Consider the following 25815-nt stretch of genomic DNA (forward strand, 5'->3'; position numbering starts at 1 on the left):
GCCAGCTGAATACTGGAGAGAGTAGGAAGGATCCGTGCAGGAGGGCCTTTCCTCCCCATTAATCATCTACTGCATTCCTCCCTTGTTTAAAGACCCAAAGAGAGGCTCACGGGGGTGAAAGAGAGCCAAAGAGGACACTAGAGCAAGTGTGGGGCAGGGCTGCACACTGGAACAGGCGCGTCCCGGATTCCTGTCTGGGCCCCAGGCTGAAGCAGAAGGGCACTTCCTAGGCAACAGGAGGGCAGGGCCACCCCTGCTTGCTCACGCTCTCTCCCAGCACCGTGCCCTCCACGAGAGAGCGGAGTGAGCTCAGCCCCGTGTGCCCTCGATTAGGACTGCGGGCTTGGCCATCACACCCCCTGCGGCCACACTCCAAACACACCCTTCCCGCCCTGGGGCCTGGGCTAGACCTCTCAGCTGAGGTCTGCTCTGCGGCTAAGTGGGAGAGATTTGGGTACTTACTTTGTAAGGATTTTATGAGGATTAAGATAATCTACGTAAAGCATTTACCACGGTGCCTACCAGAAAGGAGGTCATTAAATGTTAGCTTCTCTTATTATTGCTACATTATTATTACAATTATTATTATTATTATTAACTTAGATATGTTTGGGGGTGAACTTAAAAAAAAAAAAAAGGAGGAAGGGAAAGGAGAGGCCATCTGAATCAAATATAATAGCAATTAAAAATATCACCAGTTTCGTCTTCCCTCTCTCTCTGGTTTCAAAAGGTATCTAATTCCACTAGTGATTAACCGCATTCATGCAGAAAGTTTGGAAGTTCCCCTCCAAAATCCTCACAGCCCTTCCCAGCTTCAGGAGCCCCTTGTCGGGTGGGGCATGGCACCCCCCTCCCCCCTTCCCACCAAGTCGTCCAGCACTCAATTCCCTTTTAAACACAATGAGCACTGGGCTCAAGTTAGAACTTAAAAACCTTGTTTTGTTTTCATTTATTTACCTCTGTGGCTGCTTTCTATTTATGGCAAGTAATGCTGATTTTCTATTCTGGGATCAATATAATGTTTCCCTCTAAAATGTTTATCTAAGTGAAAACTTGAATTGACTTCTATGAAAAATATTAAGTAAATCGCAATATTAGGCAGGACACACTTTTGGGAATAATCCTAACGGGGGCCCTTGGATGTCTGTTGGAACACTCCCAACAGTCCTACCAGCTCAGAGAGTTTCTTTGTTTTGTGGGTGAGACAAGCAAGGCACGAGCTGGTTCAAGTCTAGAGCCGAACGCCAACCCAAACCCAGGCCTTCAAGAGCATCCCTGATTTGTTAAAATTTAAGCCATACACTCAGCCTTTTTTCTAGACTGAATGAAGAGAGATTGCAGATTACAGCTAGAAAAGTTAAGTGTATTAATCTTTTCCACCCACAAGACCAGCTGTTACAAGGAAGGACGTTGACCAGAGCACAGCAGAGTAACAGAAAGTCAAAAGCAACACTGCTTTCTCCCCGGAAAGAAATGCAACACCAAGGAGAAAAACGGGCAGACAGCACAGCACCAAGAAAACATTACTTCGTTCTTCCTTGAAGACAATATTGAAGGCAGGTTTGTTACAGCCACGCGCAGTCCCTCCCTGGATCCCCTCCCTCGCCCACCCACAGCCCACGCCCGCCCCCCATCTCCCAGGTGGACAGCAGCTCGCTCCAGGACAGAGCAAGCGAGCAGTGTGAAGTGGAAATGGGGGTGAGATGAGAAGGTGAAATCCAGGAAGAACGGGTTCGTCCACAAGCACATACTTGGGAGTCAGTTGAAGAAGATGGTTTGGAGCATTTCTTTTGCTTTCCAGCTGCAGACCAGGAGCTGGATGGGGAGTTCAGGGCTTCTACCTGCCCAGGTCTGTGAGCTGGAGAGTCAAGTTAAGAAGAAGCACAGCTGTAGCTCCTCGATCCCACGTGTGGGGTTGTCTGGTGGCAGCAACTGTCACCCCTGTGATTGTCCAGGCTGGTGTGGCAGGTGTGGCCCGAGGCGTACGCCCCCCTCCCTGGAAGCATCTCTTCTTGACACCTGGGGCTTCCTGGAAGAGGGTGGTCTTCTCCGAGAAGATAGCAGAATGAGTCTCCTCCTTCCTTGGACAAACTCTACGTCTCCTCCTTCTCAGTCTTCCATACGCGTGCTCTCTTACTGGGACTCTGGGAAGCCAGACCTCTCAGAAATGCCCGGCTGGCAGCTGTCCAGACAAAGCACCTCTGCTCCTGTCCTATAAACTTCCAACGTGGCTATTGGGTGCATCACCACGTCATCCCAGCCTCGGTCCAAAGCCACAGCGAAGAAGAGACCTTCTCCACAAAAGAGACCATCTTCTTGATGATGGCAAGGGCTTCCGTTTCCTCAGTCGCTGCTGTTTCACGGGTCCAGGGTGCTCATGACCTCTGCAGACACCAATCAGGTGCTGACCCACAGAAACGTGTCCCGAGAGTCCAGAAGGTGATGGCTTGAGGATATGGGAAGTTCTCATTTTTCCACGCGCACTGTCCTCTGTGGGTCCCTGTTGAATCCAAGTTACCATTGATATGGTAGACTTACCTCCGAGAAATCATGGTTTACACTGGTAGATAAGCTTGCCAAGCTCCTGGGAAAAGAAGCATTTCGTAGGGAACCAATCCTACTGGATGTATGCTCATGTGTGTGCGTCTACGTAGGCAGTAGCAGGTACTGTCGACTTAAGAGAGAAAAGCTTACCAGTTGCCACAAAGCACTAAACCTATTCCTCCTCACGATGATCTGGTTCTCATGATCTCTTAGTTGTTCCCTAAGAAGTTCTTTGTGCTTTGAGATCAGAGACCTCATTTACACAGCCTGGGAAGAACTGGACACCTGAATTCACTCAGCTCTGCCTTTTCCATGAAAAAGTATAGAGAGAAAATGCAGCTATGAGGCGGCCTGTTAATCTTCTCTGGGAGGGTCCCTATGTGGGGTGACCGGCCGGCCTCCTTTGCCTGGAACTGAGAGCATTCCTGGGATTTGGGACTTGCAGTACAAAAAGTGGGGTGTCTGATCATCCTTCCCATTATTTCTGAGGACAGAGAGAAGGGGGAGAGCCAGTGGGTTCTCCTTCCACAGATAAAATAGATGATAAGGAGGCAGTTGTGGCTTCTGGGATGACTTAGGAAGGAAAGTGGGGTCAACAGATCCAACACAAGGGCAAGGAGAACTGGTGAGGCTAGAAACTTTGGGCCCATCTATATTTCATAACCTCCCCCACCACCCAGCACCCACATTGCCTTTTTGCTGGGCTGGGTCCCTAAGGACCAGCAATCCATCTTCGCAATAGCATTTTTATCAGCAGTCAAAAGAAAGGCTACCAGAAAAAATATGCCCTCAAGAGTTTCAACCTGGGGAGATAATTCGCCCCAAGACGAAATGATTTGCCGGTAACTTTGAGATCAAGGCAGCATCTCCTAAGGAGCTTGAAGGAAGTGAGATGCTTAAAAAGATGTGGAAAAATGGAACCCCAGCAGCTTCACAGGCAGGGGGCCAGTGAATTTTCCCCAGAAAGTAGTGGTCTGTGATTATGTCTTTGCCCCAGTGAGCAAAATGCCTGCCCCGAGACCAAGCACTGCCTTGGCACAAGGCCCAGAAAACCCCTGAAATGTGTCTTATTGGAGCAACTTAATTTCCTCGCCAAAGACCATCCTTCGGCAGTGTTTTCGGTAAAGGTGCCGTTCCTTTTCCCATGTCATGGAAGGAAAGTGGATCAAGCTTCATTCCACATGACCTCAGACCCGGTATGCCGATGAGAAAAATGTCATCTTTAAGCACACAGAGAAATTAGACGAACAGTAAAGATGCCTTTGGATAATGGATCCAAAATCAAAACCTGAGCAGTTTCCAGAACTATCCCCAAGAAAAAAGACAAATGTTCACATCTATCAACCAGAAAATACTGACGTTTCACTTGTCAGCTCTGTAGTGCTTCTGGACAGACATCTTGGCGTTGGCATCAACTTGATTTCATTACAAAAGCCTTGATAAATACACCCACCAAAGTATGTCCAGGAAGTGGTCAGAATGGAGAAAAGACTTAAAAGGGTGTGTAGATGGCAGATCAGCATCTCCCAATATCTAGAGGCTCTCAAAGGGGATAGGGAGCTAACTGCATTGGCCCCAATGCAAGATGGAGCAGAGACGGGATTGTGTCCCAAGAAAGGGAAAAACTTTCTTACAATTAAAAATTCCCTACAATAGAAGGAACTGCAGTAGGAGGTAGTGAGCTCTACCCCTGGAGGTGTGCAAGCAGAGACTGACCAGACTTCCAGGGATGCTATGGAAGATGCTACTCCTGCACTGGATGGGAGGCTGGATCTGGGGATGCCTGAAGTCCCTCCTCAACTCCAAGATCCTCCATATTCTGGCCTTGGGTCCTCTCCCACACTGCGCTCCATGTACTTTCCCTGGGCCCTTGGCCCCACTGCCTCGTGCCTCACGGGTGGTGATGAGGGTCAGGAGAGATGCCAGGGTGTCCTGTTCATGCAGACACGAATGGGAATGAATGGCTTAATCATGAGCCATGTTCTCAATCAGAAGCATGATTCCAAGGATTCTGGGTCATTGTGTATGGGCAGTTTCTCAAGTTCCTGGTGGTGTCCACTGTGCAGAACTGTGTACCTAGGGAGGAAGGCAAGAAAGCATGAGAATTCAACAGGCATCCTTCAAATGCCCCCAAGAGTGTTCGCACCCACTGCCGTTGACTTCCTTTCTACCGCATGCTTCTGAGAGCATGGTGAGGTGGGGCCGTGCATGGAGGGGACATCAAGAGGGAAGTCCCCAGAACTGAATCCAAGTTGCAAGCTAAGTTTCCTCCACCAGGGAGGGTTCTGAATTCAGTAATATCAAAGTGCTGAGATTCATAAAGTTCTCAGAGTCTGAGAGACAGAGTAACTGTATTTGTTTCTTGATTCCTTTTGGTGACATTTGGGAAAGTTAATCAATTAGACGATCAAACAGCCTGTTGACACTGAGCATCACCGTGAAATTTACTACTTGACAAGTGTTTATTATTTGTCTGCAGCACCACACAGCTGCACTCATATGTTAAGTGCCTTTAAATCCATCTCAATTGCAAGTGGGTCCTATCATCAGTAACCCAGATTCCAGCATCTGGCAGTTATTCTTATGAAATTTCTACAGAGTTTCGGAGCACGACCACGGCTCACTTCCCTCAGGCCAATCTCAAGCCCATTCAGTAGAACAAATAAACACATGCCAGTTATTTGGCATCATATGTTGACAATCCACTTGGCCATGGCTTCTCATGAATTACATTAATGCTTTGTTTTGAATTATAATGAATTATTGCTGACTTCTAGTGACTGATTGGTATTTACCAGGTACCGTACACAAACTTCTCCAGTGTCACCTTATTTAATCTTCATAACGGAACACGGTATTATATTTTGCAGTTGAACAAAGTGACACAGAGCTTCAGTGACTTGTCCAAGAGAATAAAGGAATAGATGAAGAAAAAGTCAACCAAACTCTATCTGATGCCAATACCCATGTTCTCACACAACCCTTGGACCAGGTATGGACTTAGAACAGTGGGTCTCAACAGGAACAACTAGGAGACATCTTTGGTTGTCATGGCCCTTATGCAAGGGCATCTAGTGGGTGGAGACCAAGGTGCTGCTAGACATTGTGCAACACACAGCACAGTGTCCCACAACAGAGAGTTACCTGGTCCCAAATGTCCATAGAGTCATAGCTGAGAAACCCTGATCTTGAATAAAAAGTCCTCTGAGCTGGCGGAAAGCAGATGTTAGCTGAGGAACAAAGACAAGGTGACAGACACGAGTCTGAGCTCTCAGAGAACTGTCCACTGAAGCTGCCGCTGGGCTTGAGGCTTGGTGGGGGAGATGGGGGATGGGACTTGAAAAACCACCTGCTAGCACCTGCTAGACGAACGTTGGGAAGACAAGAGTGGAAATGGCTCTAGAGAGGAAGATCATGCACTTCTAATGAGGATGACCAGGCAAGGTGTCTCGGGGAGGTATTTGACTGAAGACCTCAGGGAAATCAGTGTTTCAGCTACTGAGTCATTAATGCTCAGCCCCTAAACCACTCTATGCTTGGCTTTGTAAGGATGCTGCAGAGTATCAGCTTCTTATGGGGTTCCAACTGCGCTTCTCCACCAGGGGGCGCTGCAGGAGGATGGACGCCTGGGAGAAGGCACAGGGCCTTGCTCCTCTGGCGGGCACCATCCCAGCCAGTCTTCTTCAACCCCGCAGCTGAGTCCAGTTCTCAGTCTAACCCTTGTATAAGCAGCTTCATGGCAGCCCCTGAAGGACGGCAGCGCCAGCTGGCCAGCGCCTCCTCTTCAGAGGTCTCGTCTCTGCTGTGCGGGGTCCCTCCTCTAAGTTTCTGTTCCATCTGTTTGCTGTCTTGTCCTCTCAGCCCTGGAAGCCGTAGTTGCCTCAGACGCAGCTCGAGGGACTGAGGAAGTAAGCTGGGCCCCAGGCACCATTTTCCATAATCACATGCATTGTTTCATTTGTATCATTTACTCTTCTCAACTCTAAGTGGTACCTACAATACTTAAACCCATTTTATAGATGAGAAAACCAAGACTCAGAGAAGCAAAGCAATTGAGAGAAGGCCACAGTGTCCGTGATGCCTGACCTCAAAACTCTTAACCCTTTACCCTGTTTGTGGCCAGTAAATAACTTTCACAGGCCATCAAGGGCACCCCCTCGCACACCAAGTTCATGTGAAGAGGGTGTCCTGGTTGAAAATGAAAACTGAAACACGTGATCACATTAGAAAATGTGCTTTCACGGGGTGTAGTCACGTCTCTCCAGCAGCCTTTGCTCTATCTCTCCTAAGCGTCTGCTTCTCATGTGCCCTTGAGCAGATAGCTCGGGAATGACTAGAGGAGAGGTGTGGACCTGGAGCGGATATTGCAAGTGGAGGTTCCCTTTACCCAGAGCACAGCTGAAGGGCAGCAGCCTTTTGAGAGATGGGGGTCGGCAGAAGGACATGCTTTCTAGTTATAACATGTGTGTGGGGAGGGTCCTCAACGTGGTGTGGTGGGTGGTAAGCACAGGATGGAGGAACCAGTCTGAGACTTTAGTGGCAGGACCGAATGAGCTGCAATGGAGTCTGGCCCGAAGAGGTACTCTCTGAGCTTGGGTATACATTCCCAAGTCTCCATGAGATACAGATCTTTAACGTGATGTTTTCACTTTCATAGTCTATGGGTATTTTAGCAGATTCAGGGGTCATCAGGACAGCCACATTATGAACCTACACTGCCTTGGGAATTCGGATCCCACTCCTGCATGAGGTTCACCCTGATGTCGCCCCGACACTGGCAAGCTTTAGGTTTTGTCTCTGCAAGTAGAATGCATGAATCTCCAGCTGTCTGTAAATATATTCATGGGGATCTACACATCCCCAGTTTGAGGACCAGTGGGGAAAAGGAGGCACACTGAATGGATTAACCAACCCCAAAACAGAACAGCCTTCAAGCCCTGACGCGACCATCTGCTGGTTGTGTGAGCTGGTCAAGGAGCTCAGTTCCAGCTACCTTACAGCTTCTTTGTGATGATAAAATTACCTTCTCTAAAGGGCTTTGCAAAGGGCTGGATGCATAGTAGATACTGGTATCTTCACTGTTAAGGAAACCAAGGTTCAGAAAAATATGACTTTCCTAGGGTCCAAGAAGTAGTTACACGTGGGATGGTTAAGAATACAAACTCTTAATGCCTGAGTAAATCCTGGCTCTGACAGTCACCAAATCTGGGAATTACTACAATTCACAGGGTTGTTGTGAGCATTAGATGAGATAATGCACACAAAATGCTTATTAGAATATGATGGCCAAGTAGTAAGCACTCCATAAATGTTAATGAGCGCTGTTGCGACTTGACATTGGACATAAAACTTGAAGCCAGTTCTTGATCACTGATTTGGTGCAGAAATCATTCTTTAGTAATTGATCAGACATTTGTTCACCTAGCAATTGATCACAGAGCCAGAAGAAACCTTCATGATGGGTTTACAGATAAAGAAAGAGCCCCAGAGACAGCCTGTCATCTGTCAGAGTGGCAACAGCCTCTCGGTTCAGTTTGGTTTACGATCTTACTTGGCGTTCTGCAGCTGTGCTGAGTAGAATGCAGACCCCAGATGCGTGGGTGTAAACCTGGGCAGTTTCAAGTCCAGATGAAAAAAACTCACGGCTGTTTCTCAAGCAACGGTGAGGCGGGAGGGAGCTCCCTTCAAGCTGGGTTGCTTCCCCCCTTAGCATTAATTTACTCAAACATGAAGGGAGCCACATTAGGTTTGGTAATTACCTGAGTCTACAATTCATTCACTGAATAATTAGCATCGCACTTAGAGTAGCTTGGATGCAATAATTAGTCGCATAATAATAGCCCCCTCTGCCTGCCCAGCCTGGCATTTTAAGGAAATGATTAGACTTTATTCCACGTCGCCCCAGTGCTCCCCCAGCATGGCGGTGCTCACATGGGGTGCCTGCCAGAGGTTTTAATTATTAAAATAGGACATGCATGGGTTTAAAGGGATTCAACCCTAAGGCAGAGTTTCCTGAAGCTGGAGCCCTAACACCTGGGAACAAAAACCTCACATGGGGCATTTTCTTGATGTTGGGAAGAATGAGACTTTCAAGTCCTTGGCCTTTTTCATTCGGCCACTTATTTATTTAAAAACAGGGGCACATGGTGGCTCAGTGGGTTAAGCCTCTGCCTTCAGCTCAGGTCAAGGTTCAGGGTCCTGGGATCGAGCCCCAGGTCGGGTTCTCTGCTCAGCGGGGAGCCCCCCTCTGCCTGCCTCTCTGCCTACTGTGATCTCTCTGTCAAATAAACAAACAAACAAACATATTTTCAGTGTCTACCATGGTCTAGGAACTGTGCCACGCCCCAGAGACATGAGGGTGGTGAAGAAAATCCGCAGAGTCTGTCCTTCTGGAGCCCACAGTATGGCACCGGAGACCGATGGTCAGGTGCAAAGTCACAGCCTCAAGAGGTGCTGAGACGGGATGTTTGGGCTTGCCGCGAGACCATGTCACAGGGACACAGGTGAGGCTGTGCATCAGGGTCTTGTGGGCCAGGAAGCGGTGGAGATGAGAACTGAAGGGTAGGGAGGGGTTCAGCAGGCCAGGGGAGGGGGAGGCTGGCAGAAGGACCACTGCCACAGAGGTGGGTGGGCGCTTTGAGGGTCGATCAGGCTGCGGGTCAGTCTAAGATGAGCACGAAGGCGTGGTGAGGCTCAGCACACCATGGATGGCTTCACTCAGCTGAAAGCCACGGAAAGCTGGCCACAGCTGTGAGCAGAGCAGGTGCACGAGGATTTCATGTCTGGAAGAACACTCCAGCTGTGGTGTATAGAATGGACTGGAATGAGGTTGGAGCGGGAACCCAGAAGTAATTTAGTAGATGTATTAGCTTCCTATTGCTTCTGTACAAACAGCCACAAATTCATTGAATTAAAAGAACACAAATTAATTACCTTACAGTTCTGGGGATTAGAAGTCCAAAATGGGTCTCACTGGAGGGTCGAGCTGCATTCTTTCTGGAGGCTCTAGAGGAGAAGCCCATCCCTAAACTCTTGCGAAGGTTTTGAGCAAGGCTTGGTTTATGGCCGCCCCGCCCTGCCCTCTGCTTGCATCGGCACACCCCCTCCACTGACGACCCTCCTGCCTCTCGTCGTAAGGGTGCTTGTGAGTACAGGGGCCTCGTGGACAATCCAGGATGATCTCCCCATCTCAAGATGCATAGCTCAATCACATCTACAAAGTCCCTTTGGCCAAGTAGGTGATAGATTCTCAGGATTTGGGGGTTAGGATGTGGGCCTCCTAGGACAGCCATTATGTCACACGCCACACATAATTCTTAAGGTGTCCGGAGGTGGCTCAGAGATATTGGATGGGACAAGTGGGGGTGTTGAGAAGTCAGATTAAGGACATGTTTATCTTGAAGGGTCTGCTGATGCCTCACCCATGGGGGCAATGGGGGTGTTTGGCGTTTGAGGCACAGCATGAGTGAAGTAAAGGCAGGGAGATAGGACCGAGCACAGAGTGGTATGCTTTTTGGAGGAAGGGTGGAAGTTCTAAGAATATATCCTATATGGTGAGGTGAGAGTGCTGGGAAATGAGGCTTAAAGGAGGGTGAGGTGGCATTATTGGGGATCTTAAAATCTGGGCTAAGGAGGTTGGGCTGATTGCTTAGGTGATGGAGACTGAGATGAACACTGACTGCACTGTGGGAAATGGGAGGGATGGTCAGGGCACTGAAACCGGCGTGGAGGCTCCCTCGTCTGGGAAAGTTGAGGTCATGAGCAAGGCTAGTAGCAGAGAAAGGAGAAAGAGGACCTTGCGGAGAGTGATGAGAAGGACGCCATCATGGATTGCACACAGGGACCCACTATGAAGGGTGCCCCAGTGAGCCTGAGTTTAGACGGGGCAACTAAGTGGATGCCATTCATGAGGGAGCCCCCGACCACCCAGAACCTTCTCTTCTCTGGTAGAGACATTTTCAGTTCCTCAACATTCCTCACACATCAGAGTTTTTACTCTCCTCAGTTTCTTGGTTGTTCCACTCTGGACTAGTTTACCTTTGTAAGGTGGCTAAGGGTCCCGGGCCTCAGACCCTCCCCTTGATTATGTATCAGTGGAGTCAGGATAAAAATCCACATTTATGGTCCAGGTGTCCATTTTCATACAGGTATTTACAACTATTCTGAAACAGGGAGGGTTTCCTTTAAGTCTGCTCCCCTCACACTCCCACCCCATACTTTCAAGGGTGCACAATCTCCTACATGTGCTTCTTTCCCATAAGATCCAGCTGTGGCACCCTGCCCCTGTCTCCCACAGTCTGAGCCATGATCCCCACCCCGGCAGCAGGCTCTCCCTGGTCCCAGTGGAGGCCAAAGCTAGAGCATTCCTCTTCCATCTCCAGAGAAGACGTGACCGGGGGCGACGTCAAGACACCGTGTCAGGCTCTTACTGCTTGAACAGAGAATGGGTAGGGTTGGCTGAGGGAGGCGGGTTTGGTTCATGTGTTCACAGAAGCAGAGAAAAGTGGTCCAGAAAGAGAAAAGACTGAAGTTGATGTGTAGTACAAAGCAGGCCAGACATTATGGCCTCTGAGAGATGAAAGAGGAATGCCAATCCCTAAAAGCACCCCGTTCCTTATTTCAGCCTCAGGGAAGACCAGTAAACTTCCTGCTCTGAGGTCTCTGTATCTCCCCAATAGATCTCTCTTTGTTTTCCTTCAGGGAGCATGAATGGATTTACAGCCTGTGGTAGATACTATGAATTATATATTTTAAAGCCAGTGCCCATACTCTCTTCTTTCTTTCTGACACGGGATGTCTCTTAGTAGAGGCAAAAGTGCTCGATGCATTGCAGCTAAGGGCTTGGCCAGTGATCTTCTCCTGGTGGACAGGACCCGATGGTCTGCTAGGGGAGTCTGCTGAAAAATGTTTTCATACTGAATGAAAGTCAAGTGCAAGAAAAGTCTGCCTTATCTTTGAGCATTTGATTATGGCTATGGTTTTTGAGAAGAATGCAGTGTTTGGAGCTGTTGCAGCTATTTTGTGACCATAAGAGCATCATCCCAGGATGAAAACTAACAGGATGAGAATGGCAGAGTGGAAAGATAAAAAGGATACAAAGCATCTGGGTGGTCCTCCATGCTGCTCTTGACTTAATGGATTAACCAACCCCGAAACTACCCAGCTCTAGACTTTCTATCTTGTATAAATGATCTCCTTGTTTAAGTTAATTTTAGTTAGTGTTGCAGATTGTCCTTGTAGGCCAAAGTGTTCTGAATGATATGATGTCCATGCTTCCTGTCTTTCATGTCTACAGACACTTCCCAAATTCTGCCACATTCAAATCCTACCTCTCCTTAAAGACCCAGTTCATGCCCACCAGGAGGCCTTCCAGAAGCCTTCTACACTATCCATCAGCAGTTAATGTCTGTAGAAATACAAATTATCTGTTAATGTCAGGTGTTTGATTGGACAAAACTCTCACCTCTTAACACTCCTTAAAGGGAAGGTCCCTATCTTATAAGAGGTAACGATCTTTCAGCCCTCTATACCAGACCCTGCACTAAGTGCGTGGAAAATAATATTGTATTTAGTGCTTACAATGACTCTATGGTGTCAGCACCATTATTTTATATATTTCCATTTCACAGATGTGGAAACTGAAACTCAAAGAGCTTTGACTTGCTCTTGACTTTGACTTGCAGAGGTCATTCAGCCCTCAATGGGCAATGCCAAGATTCAAATCCACATGTGTTGGAATCCGGAGCCCTTTTTGCTGTTAGTAATTCCCAACGTTATTCCTTCTTAATTCTTGCTATAGAGCTCAGGACACCTCCCACAGAGTGCAGAATATCATGGAATCTATAGAAATAGAAAGCACGTGAATGCATTACAGAATGAGACAGTCCTCCCTGGCATTGCTTGGCATTTATATTGATTACAGAGGACGTTGGCAGGTCTTCTGTCCCTGGTCCTCACGTGGCTCTGTGTACTGTCCTGCTCAGATAATCTCTGCCTCTCTGATGTGCTTTTCATCTTTTATGTTCCATGCCATAGCTTCTCAGGGTGTGTGTGTGTGGGGGGGGGGGTCCCCTCCACATTTGGAAATGGCCCTGCTTGGGGGTAGTTTTGGTTCTCAGTCTCTCCATGGGAAGGAAACTGAGAAAGCTACCTTTGCACGAAAATCACATCATGGGCTGGGGTCGTTCCCATGGAAACACCCTGGCAGAGAAGCTGGGAGTCTGAAGATGAAGAAAGCCATGTTTTCCAGCTGGTAGAGGATTGAAAGTATTATGCACTAAATGCATCCCACCCCAAATATGTCCCTAACTCCCAATAGGATGGTATTTGCAGGTGGGGCCTTTGGGAGATAATTAGGTTTAGGTGAGGTCTTGAGAAGGGGGCAGCCATGAAGAGATTAGAGCTCTTATAAGAAGAAGAAGAGAGACCATAGCACCTCCTCTCTCTCTTCCTCCCTCCCTGGTTCTCTCTGCCGTGTGAAGACTCAGTAAGAAGGTTACCTGTCTGCAGGACAGGAAGAGGATTCTCACCAGGAAACGAATCTGCTGGCTCCTGGATCTAGAACTTCCCAACCCCCAAACCTGTGAGGAATAAATGTTGGTTAGGCCACCCAACCCATGACAGTTTGTGATGGCCACCCCAGCAGACTAGTCTTAGAGATCTTAAGGAGACAAAGCAAAAATGTTCAGGGAGAAAGAAGGAAACAACTGGCTGTGTTAGAGAGAGGGGACTTTTGTCTTTAGGAGATTAATTCGGAAAAACCCGAGGCATCAAGAGAAAATAAATGACCAGAAGGGTGGGAGCCAGTGGGTGCTTCTGTGAATCTTTTACTAACACTTCATTTATCTAGAGGTCAAGCATCCAGGGACCTTACCTATCCAGAGACCTGACTGAGAGGTTTTTATTTGTTTGTTCTTTTTAAAGGCCTCTGAATCAGCAGAGTAGCTGTCGCAAGTGTGCTGGCTTGTCTTAGCCTCCCTTGGTTTTTCACTCAGAGAATATTTACACTGGGTTTGTGTGTAACTCTAAAAAGTTTGGTTCTTCTTCCACACATGGCAGATCAGAGCTCGCTAGAGCTGGACAGACAGGCTGCCGCACAAAAGGACAGTGGATGTGTGCAAAGAGCAAAGAAACAGAAGCAAGTTGACAGAAATTGACCCAGTGAAGCCAACAGCGGTCACTTGGTGAAGACGAAAATGTTTCAGTCCATCTCTCTAGGCTGTGACTGTACTAGGATGCCTTAATACAGGAAAGCCAAAACCACAGCTTTGAATAAAGTGGCTCCAAAATCTGATTCGATACTGGGGAATCCAAATAAAGTCTGTAGTTCCGTGGCTAGTGTTGGGAAAATGCTAATTTTCCAGTTTTGATCAACTATCCACGGTTGTGTAAAATGTTAGCGTTGGGGAAAGCTGTGTGAAAAGTGTATGGGAACATTCTGTACTATCTCTGGACTGTTTTTCCACGGATATAAATGTGTTTCCAAATAAGAGGCTAATAAAATACTATCAAAAGTCGCCCCCCTTGATTTGGTCTCAGTCACTTGTTTAAGAAGGCTGAAGGGTGGTGCGCCTGGGAGATGCCGCCAGGGAAGCTGCTGACTCTTGAGTCTGGTGAAGGTCGTGATCTCAGTGTTGTGGGATCCGGGCTTGTGTTGGGCTCACACCTGGTGAGGAGTCGCTGGAGAGTCTTCCTCCCTCCCCCTCGGCCCCTCCCCCACCTGCGTTCATGCACTCGCTCGCTCGCTCTCTCTCCCTCTCTCAAATAGATAAATCTTTGAGAAAAAGGAAAGATGAAGGAGTTCAGCACTCATAGCCGAGGAGAGACAGGATGAATGGGGACCTGGGATGACCCAGATAACAGAGGTTCTGAGGACCGTGATTTCACAGGGTGAATCCAGCTCCGGCGGGGGCCCATCTCCCAGAGGCCCGGGGAAGGCTGCGCTCCCAGAACACGGAAGAAGCCCCAAACAAAATCTAAAAATTAAAGCATAGAAAAAGAAAGAAAGCCCCCAAACCATACATTTTTCCAGCCTTCAGATCAATAGCAGTCGAGGTCCAGAAGGAAGTCTGGGCGTGGCGGGTTTCTGGCAACAATTGTGATGTTTCCCTGTCTGGTGACGTGTCCATGGGACAAGCGGGTCCAGTGAAGACAGAAGAACAGGCAGAGACCAAGGACATGGTGTAGGAAGAAGTGACGAGATAGACACAGACAGACTCAGAACACAGACAGTGACAGACTTACAGAGTCAGACAGGAACTGGTCTATTGCAGAAGAGCAGGAGGAAGCCGGAGACAGGGGAGCAGCCGCTTTTAGTTGAAACAGAAAACAGCCACAGATGAGGGAGAGCCAAGCAGAAGTTGAGAAAGAAAAAAGAAAGAAAACACAGAGGTTAGTGGACAGGGGATCTTAGCCTAAAGGATTATTCCAGCAGCCTCAAAGTGCCTTTAGGGAGGATAAAGCAGGGAGCAAAATTATTGCACAACATGGTTACGTCACACTGTCTAGAAAGTACTTTACTAGTTGGCATCTCATGTGGGTCTCACAGCAGCCTGGGAAGGGTGCCTGTGCAGGTGACCCCCTGAATTTACCACGGAAGGTCACCGGCCTAAAGAGCGCAGTCTCCTGTCCATAGGTACCCAGCAGCGAACACTGCTGAAAGCCACGTGTTCCGAGTCAACCTTGCAGCATGATGGGTCTCCAGGACTCACAGACAGCCACCCCCTCCCCCCGCCTCCCCTTCCTCTTCCTCATCACTAGCCCCATTTCCTGAGTCCTTATGGCTGCCAGGTTCCATCCTGCATTTCTTATGTGAACGAGGAGTAATCCCGTATCATATTCACCACCACCTGTGAGGCAGGGCGTCCTGTCCCCGTTTTCTGATGAGGAACTGAGGCTTTGAGGCAATGTGACCAAGCTAATCTGGTGAGCAAGAGGGAAAACACGGCTCGACCCCCAGGGCCTGACTCAGAAGCACATACCTTTAAACTGCGAGCATCTCGAATCTGAACCTCGATTCTAGAATCCTGGTCGTCCTGTCCACTCCACCCCCTGCCTTGCCCCAGCCCCCATCTGACTCTGGGCCAGGAAAGCAATGAGGCTCTTTTTTTTTTTTTTTTTTTAATTGAGCTCTGGGTCCCATTCTAAGAAGGAAGAGCTGTCCATGGCTCCCTCCTATTTCCCAGAGATACCCTGAAGCCCTGTACTAGGAAACCCCACCCAAATATCTATCTCCTTCAGGGCTCTAGGCTCTATAAGGCTCTCTTAACTCTGCCCATGTTCCCCCGTAGCAAACATCAAGTTCCACTTTAGATGAGACAAGCAGTTAAGAGAAAGCCAGGATCCCGCACTTAAGATTTCTAAGGGCAGTCTGATAAAATGATTCACCATAAGGTTAAAAAGTACAGAACATACCCTCTTCAGCTCTACTCTCTCTTCTTTAGCTCATCCCCTGTGATAGGTCTCTGTCAAAGAATCTTTGAAAATATCTTTGGGTAGATATGGCCGCTTTCTCCACTCAGCTACCTCTGACGATGTCAATATGATAACGCCTTTCCTTCTTGTAAACAGACATCGCATTTCCTGCTTCTTTAATTTATTTGACAGTACAAGCTGCCTTGTGACAGGCCTTGATGTAGCTTAATGAAGTGCAACCTACATGCGCGTTTACCTGGTATGTTTCCCCATAAATTACAAGCCGCGGCTTATTCATCTTACTGATCATTATTTGCTAGGCAATGCTGATTGAGAGTCAAACGTCCAGAATTCTAATCTCAGCCCCACTGCTCAGTAGGCCCTCAACCTTGGACCTCCCCATGTCTCAAGTTCCTCACCTGTACCCCAGAAATCACTGAACATAGCACAGGGAGTGTTAACAGAAACAAAGCACGCTCACCACATGCACGGGACTCAGTCAATACGAGCTGGCACTACTCTCGGCAAACTTTCAGTTAACGACGTGCTTAAATGGCAACTCGGACCCTCAACTTTTGCTTCCTTCAACTGGTTCTCTCCAGTCCTTCGTTAGCACTGTGACGTGTCTCCCAGTCCTTCACTAACAAAGCTCTCTAGGGCTTACTGTGGGAGCGTTCTGAATATTCTGTGAAATTCTTCAATTTCAACAATACACAGGCTGGTGTGAAAATGTGGGAAAGTAGGAAACTTTCATTAGGCCATAAATAATCAGTTGAAGACTTAAATGTCTGGTTATTGGTTTGCCTGACATGCTTCTCTGGAAGTCAGACTATCAGAACCCAGGGGCTCAAATACCAAAAGCCATGGTGTGTTTTATGCAAGAGGAGTGGAAATCACCCCTTCTCTCTGGGTCCTCCACCCCCAGTCCTACTGGTATAGGGCTGGGATTACTCACAGGATAATAGAACTGTAAACTGTACAAGTAACTAATACTTGGGGGAGTGTGTGTGTGTGTGTGTGTGTCCTCAATATTCTCATTAAAATTTTAACTACTCTTACATATTTATTTATAACCTTTTCCTTTTAAATGCAAGCCACAATACTGTTTTTCTTGGCTATAAACCTTAAGGAGTCCAATGGATGAACTTTTGGAAGGGCGACGTGTGGGGAAGTTTATAAACATGTTTGAACATAGCAGATGCCAGCCAAAAAAACAAACAAAAAAACCAAAAAATTTTTCTTGTGAAAATCTCAGACTAGAATGTAATTCTTAACACTTTTTCGCACTGCCTGATCCTTAAAAATGGGAGATGTGATTAATTTTACACCCTAAAGTAAGGTTAAGATGAAATTTAAAATATGAATAGGAAATAAAAATTTAGATTATCAGAAATTTTATCATTTGTATTGAAAGACCTTATTGACTGTCCCCTGTCCACGTCAGCCTTGCTGGGTTAACAGGACAGTCTTCCTGGGACTTCCCACTGTTTGGGAGCTGGAGCGATCACCTAAAACCACATCCAGTCAGATCTGTCTTTATTTACAGAGATTGTTTCTTACGTTTGTACTGCAGACCGTGATCTCACAAAACCCCTTTGATGTCTGTTATTTTTATACTCCCCACACACGCATGAGGTGGTGTGAAGATCTGAATGAAAAAAATAGGTCCCTTGTCCCCTTCCTCTGCCCAGACAGTGGGGGAGACTTTAAATGATCACACTAGACCATGCTCCCTGGGCAGGCTTACCTTTCTGAAGCATGTTCAGTCCAGACACGACCTCTGCTGGGAGCTCAGGACAGACCCAGCAAGCCGCACGAGGCGAGCTGCCTTGGCTGCTCTTCAGATGGGATGTGACTGGCCAGGGACTGGGCGGTGGTAGCCAGCTGTCTGGCAGCAGGTGTTAACGAAGCTCAAAGCCAAGCAGATAAGGCTCAGTGGCAGACAGACAGACGGGCCTGGCCGGGAGCTGGGATCCTGGAATAATGGCTTGAAGCTTGGAAACACCCTGGAGAGCTCCAGCAACCTGCTTGGACATTCTGAGGTCCCTGGCTTCTTTGATCAGTTCCACTCCTGCCACTCTTAGAGGAACGCTTACTTAAAAGTGCCTTATTCACAAATATTGATTGTGTTACTATCCCGACATCATTGCCATAGGCTTATATGAGAAAACTCCATCAGGCTTAACACAGAGACCCACAGGGCTCCCTTCCCTGGACAGGGAGGTTGTTTTCTCCTCCTGCTGCTCAGACCGACGGTTCTGTGTCTCTTAGACAATGGGTGGGGAACAAGTCACACACTGTTTCTAAAGCAAAGCTGACCACCCGGCAGACGCAGGTCATCAGCTGTCCCTAGCAGGGCGATGCCCCTTCTACAAAGTACCCTTCTAATTCTTCTGCCCTGTGCATCAGGGGCAATGCTGAAGCTCCTTTTCATGACTTCTGCAAAGACAGCCTCAGGGAGCACGACCTTCCACACCGCCCAGCGGTGGAGTCTGTTTGCATCTACTGTCTTAACGAGAACCTGAGCTAATGTGGAATTACAGCTCACATCGGTCAGAAATTACAGGGACCCTTCCATGAGCGAACTTGGAGATGTTCCCTATTTCTAGTCATGAGCTCATTCTCACGATACCTACCACTCTGATCTTAACAACCTGCTATACACATCACTTCCAGGAAGCGCTTTGCTCAGGTATGTTTTGGCTTTTGGCCAGAACCAAATACAATACAATACGCCTCTGACCACACCAGCTCTGTTGTCAAAAACATGCTGACTTCCCCTCTCACGCTTCCCCATGGCAGGTAGCTTAGCTGGTCGCTAGTGGCAGACTGAAGTCTGGCACATCCTGAAGCCAACTCTGTCCTGAATGGATGTATTGGGAGGGTGGGTGCTGGCGGCTGTTGATGAATTTCACTCTCGGCAGCATAAACAATGAGGTCCTAAAGGGGGGGTTGTATTTGTTTGCTCAGGGCTTTTTCCATTAGGCTTGGTCATCCACGGTTGGCTGGTTACATATGCGGTCCTAAGATCAAATGGCTGGAATCCAATTATCCCAGCTTCCTGTCTGCAGAGCCTTGCCAGGGAAGAACACAGTCATGTTTGCCTGTCTTGTCAGGCTCCCAGGACTCAAAGTATATCATTTGGAGAAAACTAACAAACAACAGATCCTCAGATGTTTTATGGGAGAGGCAGCATGGTGTGGAGAGAGGACACGCTGGTCCAGAATGCAAAATCTACACTCGCCCTTATTCTCTCAATTCCTGGCTCAGCGTCTAGCCCTTCGCTTCCCTGAGTTCAGTGCCTTAGTTATTAGCGGGGGACGGTAACACCAACTGCTGGGTTGCTGGGAGCTTCTGGTAGGATGATGTAAGTGGTCATGGAGATTGTAGTAACAAGGGTAGTTGACATTTCTTAGTACCTTCTGTGAGAAGGGCACCGTACTAGGTGCTCAAGAGATGCTCTCTCATTTAATACTTGCAAACGCCTTTGGAAGAGTTAGTGATGATGGCCATATGATTTTAATAGCAATGGTTAACATTTCTTCAGTGTTTACCTTAGACCAGTCTCAGCTTCGTGTGTAAGCCCTAGATCATGAGCAGTAAGTGTTATTATCACTGCTTCCTGACATCGGAGGAAAGTTAGAGGCAGAAGTTGGCTAATCTGCTCAAGATTGTGCTGCTGGGAAGAGGCCACAAGGAATCAAACAGGCATCCTGATTTAGAGCAGGAGTTGTAAACTTTTCCTATACAGGGCTAGATGGAAGTATGTCAGGTCATCGTACTATTACAGGGCTGACTTCCTCAGGCATGGAGGTCCTGTCATCCTTATACAGTCTCTGTTGCATATCCTTCTTCTATTTCGCTTGTTCTTTTTCTGTTTGGTTTTATGTTGTTGATTTTTTGCTTGTTTTTATACCCTTTGCAAAAGTGAAAACCACTCTTAGCTCAAGGGTGATGAGAAACAGGCCGATGGTTAGACGCGGCCCATAGTAGTTTGTTGACGCTTGCTCTAGAAAGAATTTTACTTTTACAAATAAAAAAAAACAAACCTCAAGTGGTTAAGTTCCTGATGTTAAGATTCAAATCCAGTTTGCGTCCTTCCAGAAACTGTCAACAGCCTTCATGGGTGCTTTGAAAATGGAAGGTATTCTTACTGAGTTAGCGATGCTGGACTCAACCCAGTCAATTTCCAAAGAGAACAGGCTTTTTCCTCTTGGAACAGACTTAGGAACAAGCCAGAAATCTGAGATTTGGCAGACCCAGAGCAGAGGACCATGCCCGACACACACATCGTTACTGAGTGAAATAATTCGGAGTTCATTCAGTGATTCACCAAGGTCTCAGCCATTTGCTCAGACTCTTCTAGACCTTGCGTTGGAGTCAGAACATGAATGCAATGACACATTCCACCATCCAGCTCAGGGGGAATCTGTAGCAGTTTATGAGATAATTGCCACAGAGCTATCTGGGGGGAAAGAAAGATGTTACGAGAAGAAATACGTTCTTTATGACAAATCACTCAACAGACAACGGTGGCAGTGGAGGCCGTATTTATGGCTTTGAAATAAATATCCCACCAACAGGAGGCCTGGTAGGAGAAAAGACTCTGTGATGTGATGTCATCAAATCAATATTGTTGTATCCACAGACACGGCCTCCCATTAAGCAGGGGTTTTCATCTTGACCTTGAGTTTCTACTTCAGAGAATAAAGGAGCTTCTTGGACATGTATCTGACAATCTGTGCCTATGTCCAGATCTTCAGGGGAAAAGCCAGAGATTTTATCCAGCTCTCAAAGAGTTTTATTGGGCCCAAAATGTTAGAACTGTAATACATTTTTTGCCGTGTAATTTTCACGTGATGAGGACAAGGGAAAGATGAAATTTTCTGGTGGGTAGTAAGTATTGGGTTTTGCAGATGTCCTTGTCAGTACGATGCTTCCTTAAGCCCTCGAGATACCCATGTGGGGTCCTCCCCCAAGCAACTCACCAGTTCCCCACTCGCCCTGGTGTGTGGGTCTGCACATCCAGTGGGAGGGTTAATCCCCAGTCCGGGCTGGCTACAGTGAGAGGCACTCAGGATCAAGCTGACCCACCACCCAGCACAACAGTCTCCTCTGCTTTCTATTTCTCCCCAAGATGGGGGCCCCCCGAGACCACCATGACAAGCCCTGAGGCTTTTTCCCCCATTATTAGGGCCTAGCAGAATTGTATTAAACAGTAGGTGTTTTATAAAAGTCTATCTGAATGAAGTTCAGGATACTAATGAAACTGATAGCAATTACTCCTTCCATTCCTAGGGTGATTAATAAGGTTGTTTCTTATTATATCTCTTTGAGATACTATCTCAAGGACACCGTCTCTATGCGCCGACCTTCTCTATGCCCTGGTCGGGCTTGGTCAATTAGAGGACATTTTTACTCAGTGTTGTTTGTTGCTGGTGGTGGTTTTGTGCTGAGATGCCTGGTTTGGAGGTTTGTTTTGTGTGTGAGACTGAGAGCATCCTTCCTCGGGGACTGCGGTTGTAGCCCCAGGGAATGAGGTCCTGTGGACTAAGACCAGGGTGGGCTGGATTAGGCTCCACAGACAGGGTCGCCCATGAACTGGGACTTGGCTTTAACTAGCATGTGATGGGAGAAAAACACAAGTGGGCTGCAGCAGAGCTGGGAACAGCCACATAAACGACCTGACAGAGTGGTATTGTGTTTTGGGCACGGACGACACATTGATGAGCTACTGGGAACCACTTGAAGTTTCTCAGGAGCATTGTTGAATATGGAAAATTTTCATCAAATGGAAAATTATACTTTATTTTTTATTTATTTTAGTTATTGTGTGCCTGTGTATAATTTTAAAAATACATTAACCTAGACAGACGTAAAGGAAAAAGAATTGGAAAACAGTGTAGTTGTCTGGTATGATGGAAGGGGGAATGAGCCCTGACAACTGGCAATGAAACAAAAAAGGAAAAATGAGATAAAAGACCTTTCAAAGGAAGAGAATTTGGAAACTGAATGTAGGAGGCAGAGATGGTTGAGAAATCAGGAATGACTTCCCACCAAGAGTACTGGAATAGTGATGATGATGACGGTAGTAAAGATGATGATGACAGTTGGTATTTGTTGCCCAATCCTATACATTTTAGCATATGGTTTCTTAACTGCACCCAACTTAGCACTTCTCACCTGGCTTTCTAGTTTTGGGGACCATATCTTTTCTATTTCTATTCTATTCTATTCTATTCTATCATTTTGGGGATCATATCTTTTCTATTAACATGGAAAGCCATCAAATGCCTGTGAACAACATTAATTTATTTATCTCTCCTCTCTCCACAAAAATCTTTGTCAAGTGAATAAAAAGTATTTGGTATCTGTGAAATAGGCTAGGACACTTGTTTCGTAAAGGATTTGAGGCTCAGAAGGAAAATGGCTTGCCAAAAGCCACTCAGCAGGCAGCAGAATTCAAGGGGACATCAGAGTCCATGTTTTGTTTTGTTTTTTCCATCACACAGCCTACGGCAAGTGAAACCATCAACCACAATAGGAAGGTTTGAATAGCAAATAAATGCCAGGAAATTAGAAAATAAATAGAGACTGCTCTCCACTGAGAGGGCTACTATTAGATGAGACAGAATTCTGGAATGACTTTGGCCTTTTACTTTTATAAGCTCAATGTTTCCAGAAGGCTCTGTGTTGAGGAGAGGAGATGCAGTAATAAGGGTGGCCCCGATAAGAATACTCTTTCCTGGTTCCTTCCATTGACTCACATCCCCTTGACCACTGCCCACTCTCTGGCTGGCTGGGACAAGAAGTCCCATCAGAAATGGTGCTATGGCTCAACCAGCCAGGGGCTTTTCACTTGAAATTAGAAAGCCCTCGCTCCACTTCCTTTCCACAAAGCCTTAGTCATGGATGACTCACAGGCTCGGGACAAGTTCCTGAGGATGATAAAGACGCATTGCTTTATCAATGGCTTTGGAGGAAGAATGTGGGGTGAAGAGGGGAACAGTGTGTACTCTGGCCAAGAACTTCATCATTAAACAATGGAATATGGGTCCCCATTTGGGCCCTGTTGACCAGAAGACCATATACAAATGATTACCATGCTAACTCAGGGGACCGGGGCTGGAATGAAATGACGTAACCCCCTCATGTCATTCAATCCTGAGAAAGACTCAATTGAAATTAAATTATCTGGTCTCAACCACGTTTTTTTAAAAACACAGATAATGTCTGACCTTTCATCCAAGGCTCCAGACCAATTTAAAGGACTATCCATCCAGGCTACATGTTATGCACACATGTTATAAAACGTCTTCTAATTTCGGACGGAGTGTCTCTTCAAATTCGACGGCCTTGCTTCTGTCTCTTCCCTTCAACACAGGCAGGAAAGTAAAGCAATGATCCTCAAGACAGGCAAATCTAGGTTTGTGTCCTGGCTCGGCTCATTATTATTTGTATGACCTTGGTTAAGGAGCTCAGTGTCTTTTTATTTGTCCACAAAATAGGGTTTATCAGATAAAATAACCATGAACACAATAATAATAATAATTTTACCAATTATCTGCCTGGGGGTGTTCTAATCGCTAGCATACACGTAGTTTGATTTAAATTATACAATCTCATAAATTAGGTAACCTTGACACCTCTCTTTTACTCCTGAAGAAACTGGAGCTCAGAGAGGGGAATTCCCTTGCCCAAACAAGCCGGCAAGCTGGAAAACCAAGATTCCATCCAGCCAATCCTTTTTTTTTTTTTTTTTAACGTTAGTAAGTTACAGAAAGGGCCGCAGAAGCACTGCCATGTCTTAGGGACTCAAAAAGTGGAGTCCCTTCACCTCTCAGCAGGTAGAGCATGACTATGGCTTAGGAACTTCATGAACTGGAGCAGACATAGAGACATTTCTGTGTTCTGTAATAAGGCAACTGGGTGATAACTCGGCTTCCTGTCCCTGCTCGCCATGTTGTACTTCTCTGATTCTGCAACCCGCTTCTCTCTCCTCCTGCGTGGGAGTCATAGCCTGCCTGTTTCCAGGTCACGTGACTGACACAGACACAGCCAACACCCGCCCCTCTCACCACTGCCCTGCCCTCAGTATCTCAACACGCTTCCTATAGGACTCTCCATGTGGCTTTGGAATTTCAAATTTCGCGAGATCCAGAGTAAAAATGGTAGCAGCTCCCCCTCCGGGAGCTCTCCCTGCACGCCTACGCTGCAATGTTTATGAGCCCGCACCTTCATGACAACACTGGGGGAGGCACCATCATTTTCTCTGTGCGAGGAAGAAAGAGAGGCTCAGACAGTCAAGAACTTGTCCAAAGTCACACACCGCTCAGCAGTAAAGCCTGAATTTAAACCCAAGTCTACCTAATGTCAAAGCCCAACGCTTCTCAAAACTTAAGCGGGAAAGGAGCAGGGACCCACTGAGCCAGTCATGTAGCAAGTTAGTTAGAAAACTGAGGGCAGGGGCGCCTGGGTGGCACAGTGGGTTGGAGCCTCTGCCTTCGGCTTGGGTCATGGTCCCGGGGTCCTGGGATAGAGCCCTGCATCAGGCTGCTCGGCGGGGACCCTCCTCTCTCTCTGCCTGCCTCTCTCCTACTTGTGATCTGTCAAATAAATAAACAAAATCTTTAAAAAGAAAAAAAAAGAAAGAAAGAAAAGAAAACTGAGGGCAGAGGACACAGACTTGCTATCCCTTGAGCTTGCCGCACTACACCTTAGCCTGAGCAATCTGGCCTTGGCCAACTCACACCCACAATCCGGCCCAGCCATCAGTCCCTCTGTGCCCTGTGCTGTCTCAAGAAACCTCACTCGTGGTGAAATGGTGGCCGGTGTTCTCTAGTAGATCACACACCTGGAGCAACCTCGGTCTGATCCCCCACTGCGTTCAGCAAATACAAAACCTTAAGCTTAACTTCTTTTTACAAGAGACAGACAGGAACCAAAAGAGAAAAAGGAAGCCTTGCATAAACCAGGGAAATAATGATATTTTAAGGCCCTAATCCTTTTTGCTCCTTTCAAGAAATATGATAAGCATCTTGATTTTATTCAAGACGGTCACAGGAAAATTCTCTTATCAGAAGGCTGCAGGCTTTGCAGTGGGTGGAGACATACCAGAGCCCCGGCCAGATTTGGAGGGTGCTGTGCGGACTCTGCGGACAGTGAAAAGCTCCAAATTCTTCCAAAGGAGCAAATTCAATGAATTTATTGGACAGCTCCAGGGCATAAAAACCTGTGATGGGTGAGAGAACCAAAAAAAAATGACCCGGAAGAATGGGCCACTGTCCTCCAGGAGCTCAAACTCTTACAGGGAAGCTCAGAATGTACATAATTAATGAACCACAGGGAAAAAGCGCCAGAGAAGAACAAATCAAGTACTTGGGGGGTTGGAATAGGTCAAAAGCCTCATGCTGTTCTGGAGGAGGGAAAAGACTTCAAGTCGAAGGTGTCCTCTGAGAGGGACCAAGCTGGGGGGCCGTGGGCCCAGAGGAAGGAAGAGCGGGACCGACAGCCGGACCGTGAGATACAAAGGTTAACACACAAGGTACTGTCTGCTTTGCAGGGATGCAGAGGAAGGACTGGAGGCGATGAAACTAGACAGGAGGCTTAGGCAAACATTGTGGAGCCCAGCATCTGGTAGGCAGTGGAGAATCCTTATGGGGTTCTGATTAGGGAAACAGCATGCTCCAAGTCGGGTTTCAGAGCCGAACACCCGGTCCAGAGGAAGATACCATTAGTTGTAGAAGGATGATGTCAGGAACGATGGAGATAAGGAAATGCAGGAGGAAAAAAAAAATCTGATTATACAACCAGACGGAAGGTGCCTCCTTAGCGCGGTAGGCAGTGCATCAGTCTCAT

At 47.2% G+C, this 25815-nt stretch overlaps 1 protein-coding gene across 3 annotated transcripts in view; it reads right to left on the bottom strand.

Annotated features, from left to right (window-relative positions):
• Nucleotides 1–1342: 1342 nt before the first annotated feature.
• The window catches only part of HTR4 (5-hydroxytryptamine receptor 4), a 178211-nt gene continuing 153738 nt past the window's right edge, over nt 1343–25815 (bottom strand). For all 3 annotated transcript variants that reach the window (XM_045079555.1, XM_045079553.1, XM_045079554.1), the window contains one exon: nt 1343–4620. In XM_045079555.1, the coding sequence (XP_044935490.1) occupies nt 4533–4620 (88 nt within the window). In that variant the 3' untranslated portion in view covers nt 1343–4532. The remainder of the gene's footprint in view (nt 4621–25815) is intronic.

The sequence above is a fragment of the Mustela putorius genome, unplaced genomic scaffold, assembly GCF_011764305.1.
Source record: "Mustela putorius furo isolate JIRA1106 unplaced genomic scaffold, ASM1176430v1.1 tig00000407_pilon_pilon_pilon, whole genome shotgun sequence".
NCBI classification, from domain to species: domain Eukaryota; kingdom Metazoa; phylum Chordata; class Mammalia; order Carnivora; family Mustelidae; genus Mustela; species Mustela putorius.